This window comes from Diabrotica virgifera, chromosome 5, assembly GCF_917563875.1.
Source record: "Diabrotica virgifera virgifera chromosome 5, PGI_DIABVI_V3a".
Classification (NCBI taxonomy): Eukaryota; Metazoa; Arthropoda; class Insecta; order Coleoptera; family Chrysomelidae; genus Diabrotica; species Diabrotica virgifera.
In genome coordinates, this window is record NC_065447.1 from 234,580,854 (window position 1) to 234,599,383 (window position 18,530).

Below are 18,530 nucleotides of genomic sequence, written 5' to 3' on the forward strand. Positions count from 1 at the left end.
TGACCACAGAATGTTAATTTTTGACACTCTTCTTGCTTGATACTTGTTTTCATTACACTACACTAATCATCTTGTCTTGTCTTGTCAATTCTTGTAAACAAACAGATTTCAAAACTTGGGTACTTGGGTCATGGTATTTGCTAAGATTACCTATAAAATTAATTTTTAAAATAAAGAATTAAGTAATACAAGTCATTAAAAATGAAGTTTCGGGCAGTAATTACCGATGGCCTAGCCATGAGAGATTTCATGAGTAAATAATTAAAAGTAGCGCTAAAAAATACATTAAAACACATTTTTTTTTAGATATTTCTTTAAGTCTATCTAAATTCTCCAAAGAATGCATCATGAGGATAACAACAAGAAAAGTATATTATATAATATCTGAAGAGGAATCAGGACCTCGACGTCCTTTGGTGTGGTGTGAATTACCTGTAAATTTTTATTTCAAAGAGTATAATGTTGTTGGTGTTAATGATCAATATAATGAAATTTATTTAGAGTTTTCAACAGGTATATTTTAATGTTATAGCAATTCAGTAGCTTGGAAGAGTAAGGGCGAACTCGCAAAATGGTCGTTTCAAAGATAGTCAGTCTTATCTTCCTCACATTACTTTTAAAGAATGGGTCTGTATATTATATCAGCATGTTTTGAACTTCATACTCTTAAAATTCTGTAAGAAATAATATACCAATCCATTCATGTCTGAAACTAAACTGCACAATCCTCTGGAAGAGCAAGGACGAACCCACAGGCTTTTTCCGCTCCTTCTCCTCTGTAACCCACTGGTGTTTCTGTAGCTTTAGTTGTTCGCTCTTACTATTCTAACATGTTTGTAAACTTTAACTCAGTTTTCCCGAAACATGGTTTTTGCAGTTCACCCTTACTCTTCTAAGCTCCTGAATTAGTTAATGTGTAGTTAAATATAAATATTTGAACAATTCTACACTCATTAATGACTGCCAAATATTCCCCTGTATATTTATTATTCTTATTGTAGTACTTTTTAGGTTTGTTAGCTCGTTCTCTTTCAATTTTAAAGCAAGTAGTTAAAACACTCAAAATCAAGCTAACCAATAAACAATCTCCTTGCCTTACATTGGAAATGGATTTGGTAAGTAATACCACATAAGGGAGCGTTCAAGTATTACGTAACGTGATTTTTGACCCCCACCCCATTATGTAACACACTAACTATTGTGTAACGCAATTTTTGACCCTTCCCCCTACCTGCGTTACGTAATACTTGAACGGTCCCTAAGAGGACTAGTTAATAAGTTCCAGTTAAGACTTTAAATTGCCTGTCAATATAGCAGCAGATGAATATTTTCACAAGACTCCTATACACTTTTAGGAACTTCCCTATTAAATTTAGGATATACTGTTTCGGGATGAGCTTTTCTACACCTAGCTGTCCTGCCTGGAATACTAAAGAGCTTAAACTGATAATCTCAGACCTGCACGTAGTTCATATGCCAAAGTAGTAGTATAAAGGAAATAATGTTACATAAAGTTTTTAAATACTACTCCTGGAACTTTTTGGTTATCCACCATAAATACATTAATACAATAAAGCAAAATAAGAGTTACACCTTTTAGGTTGCTGAAGAAATTTCCAGCCAAGTTGTTCATGACATACCAGTAGAGGTAATTTCAAGAAAACATTGGAGTGATTATGAGGAACCCAGATTTAATGATTTTCATGTAAGTGAATCAATATCAAATTATATACAACTTCTAGAGCTAGTGTTCATATTTTGCATTCATTATTTGTTAATTACTTCTAAGTAAGCAGTTTTTTGTTTATCATTCCTAAAATCTTATAGCTTCTTTTCAAGATTTCTTAATCCTATATTTCTTTGGTTTTCTCTGTTTTATTTTGTATGTATTGTGACATGTTCCTTTCTTTTCAGTTACTGAATTTTTCACTTCCTGATTCCATTGTCATATTCCTTTCCTGGTTCATGTTTTCTTCTCCTTGTTTAGTAGTCTTATACCAGCTTTTTCGTTCTCAAATTATCCCAAATGCCATTATGGTCGTCAACATCCGAAACAGCTAGGCACTACAAGAAGAAGAAATTATCCCACTCATCATTTATATCTGGTTTCATAGATTGTTGCTACAAATAGTGATTTAAAAGTCCTTGGCCAACATCTTTTACACTTTTTTATTGCACAAAATTTACATACTTCTTCTTGCCTGAGTGGTATTAAATTCTTTGTCTTATTCATTTAGTTCATTGTGTATTTATTAGTCCTTTTAAACACATATCTATTATTTCTTTTGTCCAATATGTTTGCCACCCATTCAGCATTTTCTTCAATAATGGTCTTTATATTTCTGGCACAATTCTGTCAGGTCCGGGAGCTTTCCTTGTGTTTAGATCTTTTTCCTGCCTCTAGTGACTTTTCGTCTTAATTCGTTGTAATTTCTTCTTATACCTTCTAAGGTAGCTTTCCACAAGTATGCCCGGGCGACATTTTTCTTCCCTTTGAGCAACATCTCTCGGCTAGCTCCTTGATTTTTAGATCAGCTTCAAAATTGTGTCGATGTTCCCTCAGTCCCTCTAATTCTTCTGTTAGTTTGTTCTTGTCAATAAACTTGATTAGTCTCCTTCCCTCGTTTGTTTATGATTTCCCTTATTTTGTATAGGATATATTTATGATATTATGTGAAGATATATATCCACTTCTACTATATCCCATTGTTCTACCTTTATATACAATAAAATCTATCTTTCCACTCTGGCTATTAATGGCTCATTATATCCACTTAAGTTTTGTTATTTTTTAGGTTTCCATACAAATGCCAAATTTAAAAGCACTTAAAAACATAGTAGAGAGGTTAAGAAACATGAGTCACAGCCTTATAGTTAGTGCTAACAAAAATGGTAGGCTAACATTCCAAATTAAGACCAATGTAGTTAACGTTGCAGCCCATTTTACAGATTTAAGTGTTCAGAGCTTTGCAGGTAAGGAAATTTCTGCTATTTAGCATGATTTCTAATCTCAGTTGTTGCTTATTCAGCAATTGTTTTACACTTTTTGGCTTCCTCATAAGTTTTTTCCACAGTCTTGGCCTATGGTGCACAAGTCTTCTGGAACATTTTTGATATGGCACATCTATTAGTGCGAATGGAGAAGAATCAGCATTCTTCCATGGTGTACATGGTCAAGACAGGAATAATGCTAAAAACTAAAGAAAAATAGACAAGTTATTGAAATAGTTTATTTTGAAAAAGTATTGAAAGTCCCTGTTATAACTTGCCATCATTTTTTATCTTTTTATTGCCATATCCATAAGTTTGTTACTAGAGTTTTATTTATTTTTTAGTTGGCCAAATTCCTACAACCGATGATGATGATGGAGAAGATCTAAATTTAATTTCTTCAACCATTGAAATAAAAAAGTTTTTAATGTTTCTCACTGGATTACAAATAAGTAATTGTAGAACACTATGTAGCATAGTCCATGGAAAAATGGTAAAGTTGTATATGGAACAGCCAGGAGCGTTATCAATACAAGTATTTTTGACTGAATTAGCAGCTTAAAAAAACAGTTCTTAATAAGACAATATTGGTTCCTCTATCTTCCTATCATGGACACAAAAAGTTGATTCTGATCTCCTTGGACCTACATCATATCTCAAATTCAATATTAGAACTGTGTGAGGTTTCTAATTGACCTCTTTCTTCTGGAAATATAATTGTGTTGTCATACTTTCAATTTTGTTTTTTCAATTTTGTTTAAATATAAGTGGCTATAACAACTAAGTTAACAATGTGACTTATCAAACATTTCTTGAACTTCGTTATGGTGTAAATATCATTATTTGTTTGTATCTCTCAATCATCATGTTAAATAGAGAAAATAGAATTTTTTTATTTCAGATGACACAAGGAAAATGTTTGAATGATTGTTTGATATATAGTACCTAATTTATTAATCCAAATATTTCTAAAATATTTTTATAACATCTAGTTTGTTTACTTTCATAAATAAAACAAATAAAGTCTTTCAATATTTCATTTAAAAACCTACTGATAAAGAATAAGTTACTAAAATTAATGTACAAATGAGTAAAAATGGTATCCATGTTTTCAAAAATCCTGCAACGGAAACATACTTTCCATGTATTAGCATCAAAAATGCCAATTTCACCATATTCCAACTGGATGAGTTTTCATACTGCATGAGATTTAAAGCAGTAGCAACATGGGAATGACAGTTATCACAGCACAAGTTATGCATCCTCCCTTTGTAGATATCTGATGCTTCTGTCACTGCTGCATCCCATGAACTACAAAACAGAAAATACAAATCTGTTTATTGAATAATAAGAAAATATATAAGAATGCTCAAACTATAGAGGAATAATACTTGGAAGCACAGTAGGAAAACTTTATGCTAGTATACTAGAAAACAGGCTACGAGAAAAACTAGAAAACACCTTTGAGGAGAGCCAGAGTGGTTTCAGAAAAGAAAGAGGGACGAACGATCAGATTTTTATAATGAGACAAATAGCAGAAAAAGCTCTTAAATCAGAAAAAGAAATACATGCATGTTTCATAGATATGGAAAAAGCTTTTGACAGAATTAAAAGAGAAGATATTTGGAAAATACTAGAAAAGAGAATAGAGAAGGCCAGGAGTGCATTCAATAACATGGCCAAACTCTTTAAAAGCCACAACCTTAATCTGGAGATAAAAATAAGGCTCCTACGATGTTATATCTTCTCAATATTGTATTACGGAGTTGAATCCTGGACACCCAGTGAAGCAATGGAGAAAAAACTTGAAGCCTTCGAGATGTGGTTACACAGGCGAATCCTAAGCCCGGCCGCACATCAAAGAAACATGAAACGTAAATTACGTTTCATGGAAATAAACCACTGCTAAACAAATATATATCCGGCCATTTATGAGACTCTTCGAAAATAAAAATGTGTCATGAGCATGAATCACACTCGTTTCATTAGTAGGCGGACTTTGAGATGTTTTTAGCAGTGTTTTCTTTTCATGAAACATGTTTTTCGTTTCATGTTTCATGTTTTTCGTTTCATGTTTCTTTGGTGTGCGGCTTGGCTAAGGATATCATGGATGGACAAGATAACCAACGAGACCGTATTACGAAAAGTGAGCAAAGAAAGAGAGGTGATGTATACCATTAAAAGGAGAAAGTTAGAATATCTCGGACACATAATGAGAAACGGCACTAAATACAGATTACTGAAGGTAATCCTTCAAGGTAAAGTATTCGGAAAGCGAGGAATTGGGAGAAGAAGAATATCATGGTTAAAGAACCTGAGGAAATGGTTCTCCACAACAATAACTAATCTATTTAAAGCATCAGTTAATAAAATAATTATAGCCAGAATGATCGCCAATATTCGAAACGAATAGGCACTAAAAGAAGATAAGAGAATAATTGAACAAGATCTAATAAGATGCATCCAGAGTCTATACGAAAAAACAAAAAGCTATGTAAGGACAAGAAATGAAAAATCAAAAATGTTCGACAGCAACATTGGATTAAAACAGGGTTGTGTCCTGAGCCCACTATTCTTTAACCTAGTACTAGATGACGTAATAAAAGAATGCAAACACAAATGGAGAAAACATAATGTAGGATATTTTAAGTTGAGAATGATACAAATAACAGAACTATGCTATGCAGATGACCTGGTTATTATTGGGGAGTCCGAAAAACAATTACAAGAAAATATAAACATACTGTATGAAGAGCTAAAAATCAGAAACATGAAAATAAACAGAAACTCAAAAACAATGATAATTGGAAGACAAAAAGGAAAACATAATATATAAGTAGACGGCAAGCAACTTGAACAGGTAGACAGATATAAGTATTTGGGGGTAATCATAAGCCGGGATGGAAAATTAGAAGATGATATAAATGAAAGAATTGCAAAGACTGGTAAGCTGTACAATATTATTAAGAGTAACTTTTTAAAAAAGAAAAAAATACCTGAGAATATAAAAATGAAAAAAAAATGTGAAGCCCACTCTAACCTATGCCTGTGAATCTTGGGCATTAACAAAAAGGCAAAAGAATAGACTAATAAGCACAGAAATGAGATTTTTGAGAAAAATAGAGGGAAAAATAAGGAAAGATAAAATTAGAAATCAAACCTTTAGAGAAAATCTGAAAATACACCCAGTTACAACAACAATCGAACAAGGACAACTTAGATGGCTCGGACATGTACTGAGAAGAGGAGAAGAAAAAATAGTAAGACAGATATATGAAGCGAGAGATATGGGAAGAAAGAAGAGAGGAAGACCAAGAAAGACGTGGACAGAAGAAGTGAGGGAAGCGGCCGACAAAAAAAAATAAAATGGAAGGAAAGCATTGGCCATGGATAGAAGGAAATGTGGAAGAAAACGACGGAGAACCTAACTCCGTAATAACTCGCACCAAAATGTAGACAAGTTCTGGATTAAGTAAGTAAGAAAATATACAGGGTGTTTCATTGGGAAACGGAAATACTTTAATGGTGAATAGAGGTCACCGAGCCGGTTCTAGATATACTACATTTTTTGCCCTACTGACTTTTATAACTGAGTTACAGGGTGTTTTATTGATTTTGCCCATTTCTTTCCTAAGCCGTAACTTTAGAACCACCCTGTATATTTTTTTGATATTTGGTACACATATGTCTCATGAAAACCCAAACGACCGACATACTAACCATAAGAAAAATCCAGGTCCGGATTAACAAAAAATTATAAAGTAATTGTGACCTTAAAACAACACCCTGTATATTCAAATTTTGAAAATCTGTTTTTATATTTGAAAAGAGCACAAAAAATTAAGTTTAATGGTTTGCTTTAATTTTTCGGCCCGACAATTTTATGACTTTAATTTTGAAATTATATTGAATTTTTTAAGAACTCTGACATTAAAAAGCAGGTATTATTAACTTTTAGTTATAAATTATTAAAGTTAATGAATAAATACTCATTTTAAAAATAATCAATACTTATTTACCACATTGGAACGGCCCAATTACTAATGACCCGGATTAACAAAAAACTATAAAGTAATTGGGACCTTGAAACAACACCCTGTATATTGAAATTTTGAAAATTTGTTTGCGTATTTTAAAAGTGCATCAAAAACTGCGTTAAAGGTGAATGTCAATTTTTGCGCAGATAATTTAATTACAGCAATTTTGAAATCATATTGATTAATTCTGTCAAGGTCACATGAAGCTGCCAGAAAAATGAAGAACAATCCCAATGTAATTAGAAAATCGATTCGAAATCTTTTAAAACGAGCAAGGAAATGCATCAAACAAAATGGCGGACATTTTGAGCAACTGTTATAGTTCAAATATTTTTAATTTATGTTAAATTGTTGAATTGTTTAAACGAATTTTTTGTATTAGATATAGCTGTTTTTTTAATTCTTTACTAAATCATTAAAATATCCCAATTCTCGCAATTCTAATTTTTAATGATGTGCATACAGCTACAAATCGAGAAAATCCATGAAGCCAGCATAATAAACAAGTATTAAGTATTTTTAAAATAACTATTGATTCATTAACATTAAATTATTAAAAGTTAATAATACATGCCTGGTTTTTAATGTCAGTTCTTTAAAATTTTAATATAATTTCAAAATTGATGTAATTAAATCAACGGCGAAAACATTAAAATGAACCTATAATCACAGTTTTTATGCTCTATTAAAATGCGCAGACAAATTTTCAAAATTTCAATATACAGGGTGTTGGTTCAAGGTCACAATTACTTTATAGTTTTTTGTTAATCCGGACCTGGATTTTTCTTGTCATTAGTAATTGGGTCGTTCCAATGTGATAAATAAGTATTGATTATTTTTAAAATGAGTATTTAGTCATTAACTTTAATCATTTATAACTAAAAGTTAATAATATCTGCTTTTTAATGTCAGAGTTCTTAAAAAATTCAATATAATTTCAAAATTAAAGTCATAAAATTGTCTGGCCGAAAAATTGAAGCGAACCATTAAACTTATTTTTTTGTGCTCTTTTCAAATATGCAAACAGATTTTAAAAATTTGAATATACAGGGTGTTGTTTTAAGGTCACAAATACTTTATAATTTTTTGTGAATCCGGACCTGGATTTTTCTTATGGTTAGTATGTCCGTCGTTTGGGTTTTGAATAAGACATATGTGTACCAAATATCAAAAAAATATACAGGGTGGTTCTAAAGTTATGGCTTAGGAAAGAAATGGGCAAAATCGATAAAACATCCTGTAACTCGATTATAAAAGTCGGCAGGGCAAAAAATGTAGTATATCTAGAACCGACTCGGTGACCTCTATTCACTGTTAAAGTATTTCCGTTTGCCAATGAAACACCCTGTATAAATCAAAATAAATTTAATAACACCCTTGGACAAAAATCTATGATATGTTATGTTATAACCAACAGAGATATACCTACATCCATTAAAAATAATCAACTTGGTAGTAACCATAGCCTACTATTATGTAAATTAAGAATCATGAAATATTTCATATACAAGAGAGCGCACCAATACAAACAAGAATCAGAGTCGAAAGACTAAATACGGAATCCATGAAATACTCAGAATAAAATATTAGAAAACAATAACATCTAAGAAAGCTGAAAAGTCAAAAATAACATAATTAATGCCCAAAATAATCACTAGGAGAGAGGATAGAAATGAACACTAACAGATCTGATCAAACAACTATTAAAACTAATCCAAAAAATAGTAGAACAGAACAAAACAGAATACCACAAGAATGAAGATCAAGCATCCTAATACCTCTCTTCAAAAAGCGAGACATATCGAACCTGGAGAATTACATAAGAATTAATAGACCTGGATCCCGCGTAAGAAAAAAAAGTTGAATAATAGCAAGCTGAAAACTTGTTAATAGCTTAACGGTGTCTAGCCAGACAAACTTTGATGCACAGGAATACTGGAACAGGGGAAGTTTTAATTGTGGAGCATGATAAACGTGTCGTCCTGACAAGTTTATATGATTGTGAAAAATAGCAAGTTGTTTTTAAGTTTATTCAATAGCCAACGTTATATAATATATGGAAAAATGTGTGTCCGACAAAAATGTTGGGCATTTTAACGAGTCTGACACGTAGAACATGTCACATCACAGGAAAAATGTTGGTGATAAATAGCAGTCTGCTTTTTGCATGAGAGTTTAATGAAAGGTTAAAAAATCAATTGGAAGTTCTGTCCGACAAAATTAATGGGAAGATTTCGTAGTCCGACATTCTAAACATGTAAGATATAGACAAAAATGCTGGTGATAAATAGCTTTCCGACAAAAACGAAATTTAATTAAGTAAATTATTCCTTACAAAGAGTGACTGTTGTCGGAAAAATACACTCCTGGCCAAAAAAACCTGGACACCTTAAAAATAGATCATTTTTGATGTCACGTATCTCCTAAACCTGTGGTCCGAGTTTAGTGATTTTTTTAATATGTTATAGCCTTGTTCTTTAGCAATATCGCTGTGATAATATTATTGCTAGACAGGTAAATTGTCATTGTATACCAGGTGTATCAATAAAACTGTGTTTTTTTCTCAAAGTTCGCCACACCCTGTAGAATATTATAGCATTAATAAAATACTAAAATTAAAACCCAGCTATAGCCTCATGTTTTCTTAACATTCTGTTTTTCGATTCATTCTCTTATGTTGGATAATATAAAAGTTAGGTACTTTAACAACTAGCCATGTTTTTCATCAATACAGGGAGATTTTAAATAAGTATAACAAACTTTAAGGGGTACTTTGAATGAAAAAATAATGACAGTTTGCTTTATAAACGTATCGCAAATGCTTCGTTTCTGAGATACAGGGTGTTGAAATTTTTTTTACAAACTGACGACGATTTGATCTGATTTCTGGACGAACTGTAAGAAGAGTTCTGCATGAAAGTGGTTTACGCTCTCATAAGCCAGTAGCATGCCTTAAATTAACAGCAGCTCATCGGGCTAACAGGATGAGATTTGCGAATGACCACAGAGACTGGACTGTTCAGCGATGGAGTGATGTAATTTTTCTGACGAGTCCCGTTTTTGCTTAAGATCTCCAGACGGACGCGAACGTGTATGGAGGAGACCCGGAGAACGATTTGCACCTTGCTGTATTTCACCCAGAACGCCGTTTGGTGGCGGAGGTGTTATGGTATGGGCAGGTATTTCTTTCCATGGACGCACCGAATTAATTTTGATCGAACATGGAACTCTGACAGCAGATAGATATATACGACAGTGTCTAGAGGAGAATGTTGTCCCCTACGCCCCTTTCGTTGGGGATAATTTCTTATTTATGCAGGATAATGCGCGTCCACATACTGCGCGAATCGTCATGGACTACCTAAATACTGTCGAAATTCCAGTTTTGGATTGGCCCGCTTGTAGTCCTGACACGAATCCAATAGAACATTTATGGGACGTTATGCCTAGGCGGATTGAAAGCCTCCGCAGATGTAGAGGAGGCAATACCCGGTACTAAACCAAAAGAATAGTCAACTGTGGGCAATTAAAATGTTATTTTTTCTTTTCTTTAATTTTTCCAAAAATGTTAATTTTTTGCGTTGTTTATTACTTTCTTGTGGGTTACTTATTTTCCCTATTATTACTTTTTAGTGTTTTAAATAAATTATTTTTATTATTTATATTTATTCCCCCCCCCCCCCATTTAAACCCCTTAGCAGATAGAGCATTTTAATAAACGTACAAAATGCAAGTGTCCGGAATTTTTTTAACCAGGAGGGTACTGTGTAAACATTAAGATGTTTTCATTTTTTTGCATAAAAACAGCGCCTCACATGAAAAAAAGGCAAAAAAGGTTTTTTGTTGCAAATTTAACGAGGAATAGAAAAATGATTTTTAATTTAAAATATCTCAGTGGTTTACCAATTTTTTCTATAAAAAGTTCAGACCATTACACGTACGGGTCATATTACCCGTATACGCGCCTTTGGTGAATACAAAATTCTTAGTTGTATGTCAAAAAATGCGAAATAGCTACCTCTTAAAACCCACCAAATTTAATTTTCATATCTCAACCGGTTTTAGAGCAATACATAAACCGTCAGTTTGTAAGAAAAATTTCAACACCCTGTATCTCAGAAACAAAGCATTTGCGAACATACGTTTATAAAGCAAACTGTCATTATTTTTTCATGCAAATTACCCCTTAAAGTTTGTTATATTTATTTAAAATCTCCCTGTATTGGTGAAAAACATGGCTAGTTGTTAAAGTACCTAACTTTTTTATTATCCAACATAAGAGAATGAATCAAACAACAAAATGTTAAGAAAACATGAGTCTATAGTTGGGTTTTAATTCTAGTATTTTATAATTGCTAGAATATTCTACAGGGTGTGGCGAACTTTGAGAAAAAAACACAGTTTGATTGATACACCCGGTATACAATGACAATTTACCGGTCTAGCAACAATATTATCACAGCGATATTGTTAAAGAATAAGGCTATAATATATTAAAAAAATCACTAAAATCGGACAACAGGTTTAGAAGATACGTGACATCAAATATGACCTATTTTCAAGGTGTCCAGGTTTTTTTGGCCAGGAGTGTATAAGGGGTAGATTTCGTAGTCGGACAATTTAAAAAAATAATTTTTGAAATTTCAATAACGGGTGATTATTCTATATCAAAAATACAATCAATTACAATCGATATCTTTCGATTTATCTCAACATCATTTAGGTACCTCACTGTAATACGTAATACATTCTAACTAGTAGATTAGGCAAAGTAAGGACCACTCTGTGCATCGAGGTGTAACGCCAATACTATGGATTGAGTGGTCTAGCCATCTTTGTCTTTCACATGCGCGGGATCGCTTGGTTAAGAGATAGATAGACCACTGATCGACTTTTTGCTCTGTATTCCCTGTCTACCCTTATGTCTATGAATACATTGCCATTTAAAAACTGTCACTTTTGACAATAATTCATAATAAATTGCAATATCATAACTTCAAATTTAAACTAATCGATTTATTTTGGCAGAAAATTATGTCTACCCATGTGACATATTACATTATATATTTCATTTGTAGAAATTTGAAAAAAAATACGATATAAAATTTTAATAAATAATTTATTTAGATACCCTTCTTCAATCAAGCTTGTTTTAACTCAAAATGCATTATAGCACGAAAAATTTTCACAATTATCTGACAACTGATCCTCATTGAATTAAGGACCAAGTATTTTACGAACTTTGTAAAATGTTCGACAATTACTCAAAAATGTTCCGTCGAATTGTTTGGTGGCTTCAAATTTAAACTGTTCACACTCAAAAATAGATACAAAAACACTCCATAGTTAATATAAATTTCCAACACACGAGACAAAAAGAACGTCGAAGACTATATACTTTTAAATAGTACTTTGTGTAGTATAGAGCACAAAGTGTCACACAGACAAATGCAGCCTTCTATTATACATATTATATTATTTATACATACCTACCCATACTTCTAAGCATGTGTCATATTTACGTCTATGCTTATAAGCACCGAATTTTTACACTCTTCACATTTTTCAACGTCGTTTACAGGGTTAAGATGTGATTATAAAAAAAAATGAATATAACATTTTTTGTAGGAAATTTTCCATACTTTCTTTTGCGCCTAATTAGAAAACCCTAAAATATTGCTTTCACGTGTTCTATGACACTTTTTATTATCATTTTGAGAATACCTAGAACAAATTCCACCAAAAAAATATTTTTTTTGCAATATATACATGCATTGATACTTACCTCACTGTTTTTGGAGTGTGCATGTATATAGGTACATATATGTAAATGCAAGTATGTGGATATAAATAATAATATAAAACTAAAATAGCTTTATCAATATGCGACTAAGTCATTCTGAAAAAATTATTTTTTATTCATTTCCTTAGATTTTCCCAAACTTTTTGTCCGACATATAACTTTTTGTGTTACAAAATATAATTTGTACATAACAAAATCAAAATTAGCTTGTTATTTATTACCAACATTTTTGTCTATATCTTACATGTTTAGAATGTCGGACTACGAAAACTTCCCATTAATTTTGTCGGACAGAACTTCCAATTGATTTTTTAACCTTTCATTAAACACTCATGCAAAAATCAGACTGCTATTTATCACCAACATTTTTCCTGTGATGTGACATGTTCTACGTGTCGGACTCGTTAAAATGCCCAACATTTTTGTCGGACAAACATTTTTTCATATATTATATAACGTTGGCTATTGAATAAACTTAAAAACAACTTGCTATTTTTCACAATCATAAACTTGTCAGGATGACACGTTTATCATGCTCCACAATTAAAACTTCCCCTGTTCCAGTGTTCCCGTGCATCAAAGTTTGTCCGACTAGACACCGTTAAGCTATTAAGAAATTGTCAGCTTGCTATTAATCAACTTTTTTTTCTTACGCGGGATCCAGGTCTATAATTGAATAGACACAGCATTAAAATTAACAACCAAAGTAATAACAAACTGAATGAAATTGTAACACTAACAGAAGAACAAGGTTTTTGGTTGAGAATACTATGCACTGATCAGTCAAGTATAAGAAAAATACAACAAACTAGCAAATTTATGTTTCTTGGACCTTAAGAGGACATTTGACAAAAAAAATCTACCAGAACAACACAAAAGTAGAAAAAGAACTAGCTGATCCACTAGAAGCTACCAATTTGGTAAGTCAGGGGATTCCCTGAGTCCTCTATTGTTCAAACTGATCACCGATAAAATAATAAAAAAAGTAAGAACTAAAAAATGATACCAAATGTGGGGAAAACAACATCTGATCTGCTATGTAGATGAGGCAATACTAATAGAAGACGATTTACAATTAGACAAGGCGGAAACGGCGGGTTCGTTGGGAAAAATATTCCCATGAGATATTTTTGCATAATCACATTCGTGAGACGTCCCAGAATAAGGTTCAAGAAGTCGCCCACGTGAAAAGTGGGCCAATTTTTTTTAATCAAATTGCAAAAATCGATATTTTTGGCCCGCACTAATTTTTTTAGGTTTTTTGGGCCATTCTGGACAAAGAAGGTCTCTTATAATTTTTCTCTAAAGTTGATCTTTTTCGAGTTATAAGCAATTTAAAATTTGAAAAACGCGAAAATGGCCATTTTTAAGACTTAATAACTCGGTTAAAAATTATTATTATGAAAGTCAGAAAGCGACTAAATCAAAGTTTAAAGTCTCCGCTACATGATCCTGAAGAAATCTGTGTCATTAATTTACTACTAAGCTGTTATTTTTAATTAAAAACAATGAGCCGTTAGATCGTATTGACGCGGTTGTAAATATGAGTGCGAGCAAGATGCACAATTGGACTGCTGGAATGGCTTTTCTCTCGCACTCAGCATTTACAGTGGCCGCACACATGCATGGCGCTTATTATTTTTATTTAAAAATAGCAGCTTAGTAATAAAATAATGACAAAAATTTCTTCAGGATCTTGTAGGGGGGGCTTTAAACTTTGATTTAGTCATATATTGACTTTCATAATAATAACTTTTAACCGAGTTATTAAGCCTTGAAAATCGTCATTTTTCGTTTTTTTCAATTTTAAATTGCTTATAAGTTGAAAACAATCAACTTTAGAGAAAAATTATAAGAGATCTTTTTTGTTCAGAATGGTCCAAAAAATTAAAGAAAAAATTGTTCGGGCCAAAATATTGATTCTTGCAATTTGATTAAAAAAAATTGTTAAAAAAAAATTGGCCCACTTTTCACGTGGGCGACTTCTTGAACCTTATTCTGGGATGTCTCACGAATGTGATTATGCAAAAAAATCTCATGGGAATATTTTTCCCTTCGAACCCGCCGTTTTCGCCTTGTCTAAATGTATACTGCACCAATTTAATATAACAGCCAGAACATTTAACAAGTTAATTTCCCAAAACAAAATGCATGGTTATAAAAGTAAATCTCACACAGCCACAACACAAAGAATACTAGAAATGAGAGTAGGACAGTACTGAGAAGACTTACACAGGAAATACAATGAGGGATCAAAAGGGGAGTAAAGAGATTAGAATAAAATACAGTGAATAAACGAATGGGCATTGAAGAGATTAACTACATAAGAGAATGGGGAAGGCGACCACTGTGGTCAAAATAGCAAGAGATAATTCAGCAGAAGAAGTATCAGAGGGTTGTGCAAAAGATTAAGGGACAACCTTCCATAGAGGTATCAATTCGACAATGATCAAGCAGAATTGCTTATAAAGAGGAGGGAGAAGAATTAGATAATTGGCCGGCACACCATAGCTTACAACTCTTCTTCACACATAATTTGCGACTCAATAATAACTTTGTTGCCTCATATACAATTAAATAGGCCCTTTTACAGTGGTGTAGCTAGCCCCACGGGGGCGGCCACATATCAAAGTTTGTCGCGGGGCCCTTTTCCCCCGCGACAAAAGAAGCAAAAAGGCTTGTATAGAATAGAATAGAAATATGTTTTATTGTCACTGAAAATTTTACAATTTTATGGACAAAGCTTACAAAAAGTCGAAAAAAAAACAAAAACAAATACAGTTTACTGAAATTACATAAATCGTCAATATTAATACAAAATAAAAGATAATGAAATAAAACAAAAAAAAATATATTGCAAAATTTAAATAAATTGCACACTACATAATACAACCGTAGAAACTAATAAGTTCTGCGTATAACACCCAAATATAAATAATAATAAACCTAATAAACTCTAAACCAAACTAGAAAAATAGATTTGAATTGTCGAGACTAATTGTTTGAAAATAGATTCAGTTTGTTCAATCCAAGGATGAACAGACATTGAAAATTATCTTAAACAAAGAAACTCTGTTCTTATGGTATATTGAGTGGCAAGCAAATACACTTTTCCAAGAAATTAACGTATCACCTTAAAAATTGGTCATTTTTGATGTCTCGAATTTCGTAAACCTATTGTTCGATTTCAGTGATTTTTTTAATGTGTTATAGCCTTATTCTTTAACAATATCGCTGTAATAATATTGTTGCTAGACAGGTAAATTGTCATTGTATACTGAGGGTACCAATCAAACTGTGACTTTTTCTCAAGTTCGCGTTACCCTGTAGCATATTTTATCATTTATAAAATACTGAAATTAAAACCCAACTACATTATAGCCTCATGTTTTATTAATATTCTGTTTTTTGGTGCATTCGCTTTTCATTTATTCATTCTTATGTTGGATAATAAAAAAGTTAGGTACTTTAACAACTAGCCTTGTTTTTCTTCAATACATGAGGTTTTTAAATAAGTATGGCAAACTCTAAAGCAGCCCATAAATTGCGTTCTTGCTCCACAGTTTTGTTAACTTTTTTTCTTCAACGAGCAAGTCTGTTCGAACAAAAATGATTATTGCATCATTTTTGTAAGCGAGCAAGAATGACAGTTTTCAACCCACACACTTCCGTTTTGCGTAATTTTTGTTCAAACAGACTTGCTCATCGATCAAATCTGTCCAACAATAACTCAATTTGTGTTCCGCTTAAGGGGTAATTCTGCATGAAAAAATAATGACAGTTTGCGTTTGCTTTATAAACGTATGTCTGCAAATGCTTCGTCTCCGAGATAGGGGGTGTTAAAATTTTTCTTACAATCTGACACTTTATTTATTGCCCTAAAACCGGCTAAAATATGCAAGTAAAATTTGGTGAGTTTTAAGAGGTAGTTATTGCGCATTTTTGATATACAATTAGGAATTTAATATTCATCATTGGCGCGCATACGGGTAATATGACCCTTATGTGCGCCAATAGTGAACATAAAATTCTTAATTGTATGTTAAAAAATGCACAATAACTACCTGTTAGAACCCACCAAATTTCATTTGAATATATTAACCGGTTTTAGAGCAATAAATAAATCGTCAGTTTGTAAGATAAATCTCAACACCCCCTATCTCGGACATACGTTTATAAAGCAAATTATCATTATTTTTTCATGCAGAATTAACCCTTAAAGTTTGCCATACTTATTTAAAAACACCCTGTATTGATCAAAAATAAGGCTAGTTGTTAAAGTATTACATACCTAACTTCTTTATTATCCAACTTCTTTAGTATCCAACATAAGCGAATGAATCGATGTTAAGAAAACATGAGGCTAAAGTTCGGCTTTAATTTCAGTATTTTATAAATGCTATAATATTACACAGGGTGACGCGAACTTTAAGAAAAAATCACAATTTGATTGGTATACAGCTGGTACACAATGACAATTTACCTATTTAGCAACAATATTATTACAACGATATTGTTCAAGAATACGGCTATAACATATTAAAAAATCACTTAAATCGGAAAACAGGTTAAGGAAGTATAAGACATTAAAAATGACCAATTTTTAAGGTGGTACGTTAATTTCTTGGAGAAGTGTAGATATACTAAAATACAATTATAGATAAAGAACAGATTATATGAAAATATACCCAAACAATACGTACTGTTTCTAATTTTCAAAGATAAAGCGATTACAAAAATTGCAATTTGGCATTATACATTATACAATAACTCACACACAGCCAACGGAATTGACAATGAGAGGTAGCTTGAAAACAAAAAAGCTCTGTTCTTATGGAGCAGAGAATAGATAATAGATAAATACCATTTATATAGGTGTATATTCTGTAGATAAAGAATCCACTACACCAAAATGTTGATATCCAAACAACATACTGTTTCAAAGCATTTTAATAGTGAAATAATTGTAGAACACTTTGTTCAATTTTTGTAAGTGAAATTTTGTTTCGACATGCCGCGCTGGGGGCCCCGTATAATTGATACGGCGGTAGCTACGCCTCTGCCCTTTTAAAAATGAGGTAACTATTATGTATACCCATAATATTATTACCTTACACCTCCTTTCACTAGTGTCGGTTTAAGTTGCCAAAACTTTGTAGGTCTTCCAAATGCCATGTTATCTTCAGAAACATAATATGGTCCCGCAAAGTCTCGTATAACACCAGAAGATAGGGCTATTCCCATATGCCCTATTGGAGGAAATAACCATGTCAACAGGGGAATTGGAGTCCACACGATACAAAATGGATATCTATCTCTAGAATAATCAATTTCTTCCGACATTATTTCACTTGACTCACATTCAATCATTTGAAAAGCGAGCTAAAAGATATAATGAAGATTTGTTTTTATTTACATTATTTTTGACAACTCATGCCAAAATTTTTGCTGACGGCATGATGCTGATTTTGACAATTTGAGCTGACGGGAATGTCAACTTCTTAATAGGTATCACAGGTACTTAACGATAACTGATTTTTATTTGAATTATTGAAAGCAATATAGTTGTGTATTTATATTTATAGATTTTTTTACAAAGGAGCAAATTATCGGTGTTTGTGCTTATCGACATCCTGATTTTTTATCAAAATCTTATTTTAACAATTTAATAGAATTAGAAACGAGCTAAGCTAAAAGTG

The 18,530-nt window shown here is 32.2% G+C and overlaps 2 protein-coding genes across 2 annotated transcripts; one reads left to right on the forward strand and one right to left on the reverse strand.

Moving 5' to 3' along the window:
* The first annotated feature begins 72 nt into the window (after positions 1–72).
* Positions 73–4,017, forward strand: LOC114337076 (checkpoint protein HUS1). Its single transcript, XM_028287460.2, has 6 exons — positions 73–253; positions 307–513; positions 1,012–1,115; positions 1,601–1,705; positions 2,796–2,973; positions 3,336–4,017. Exons 1-6 carry the CDS (start codon positions 202–204, stop codon positions 3,551–3,553), a joined length of 864 nt encoding a protein of 287 aa, XP_028143261.2. The 5' UTR covers positions 73–201; the 3' UTR covers positions 3,554–4,017.
* LOC114337077 (transmembrane protein 222) lies at positions 4,015–18,310 on the reverse strand. The gene is made up of 2 exons (XM_028287461.2): positions 17,942–18,310; positions 4,015–4,302 (listed from the first exon to the last, which is right to left on the reverse strand). Exons 1-2 carry the CDS (start codon positions 18,199–18,201, stop codon positions 4,032–4,034), a joined length of 531 nt encoding a protein of 176 aa, XP_028143262.2. The 5' UTR covers positions 18,202–18,310; the 3' UTR covers positions 4,015–4,031.
* Between the last annotated feature and the right edge of the window lie 220 nt (positions 18,311–18,530).

Coding starts and splice junctions, on each gene's coding strand:
- LOC114337076 (XM_028287460.2), top strand. CDS start 202: ATGAAGTTTCGGGCAGTAATTACCGATGGCCTAGCCATGAGAGATTTC. Junction 1,116..1,600: donor TTACATTGGAAATGGATTTG/GTAAGTAATACC, acceptor TACACCTTTTAG/GTTGCTGAAGAAATTTCCAG. Junction 1,706..2,795: donor CCAGATTTAATGATTTTCAT/GTAAGTGAATCA, acceptor GTTATTTTTTAG/GTTTCCATACAAATGCCAAA.
- LOC114337077 (XM_028287461.2), bottom strand. CDS start 18,201: ATGATTGAATGTGAGTCAAGTGAAATAATGTCGGAAGAAATTGATTAT. Junction 4,303..17,941: donor CTAGTGAAAGGAGGTGTAAG/GTAATAATATTA, acceptor TCTGTTTTGTAG/TTCATGGGATGCAGCAGTGA.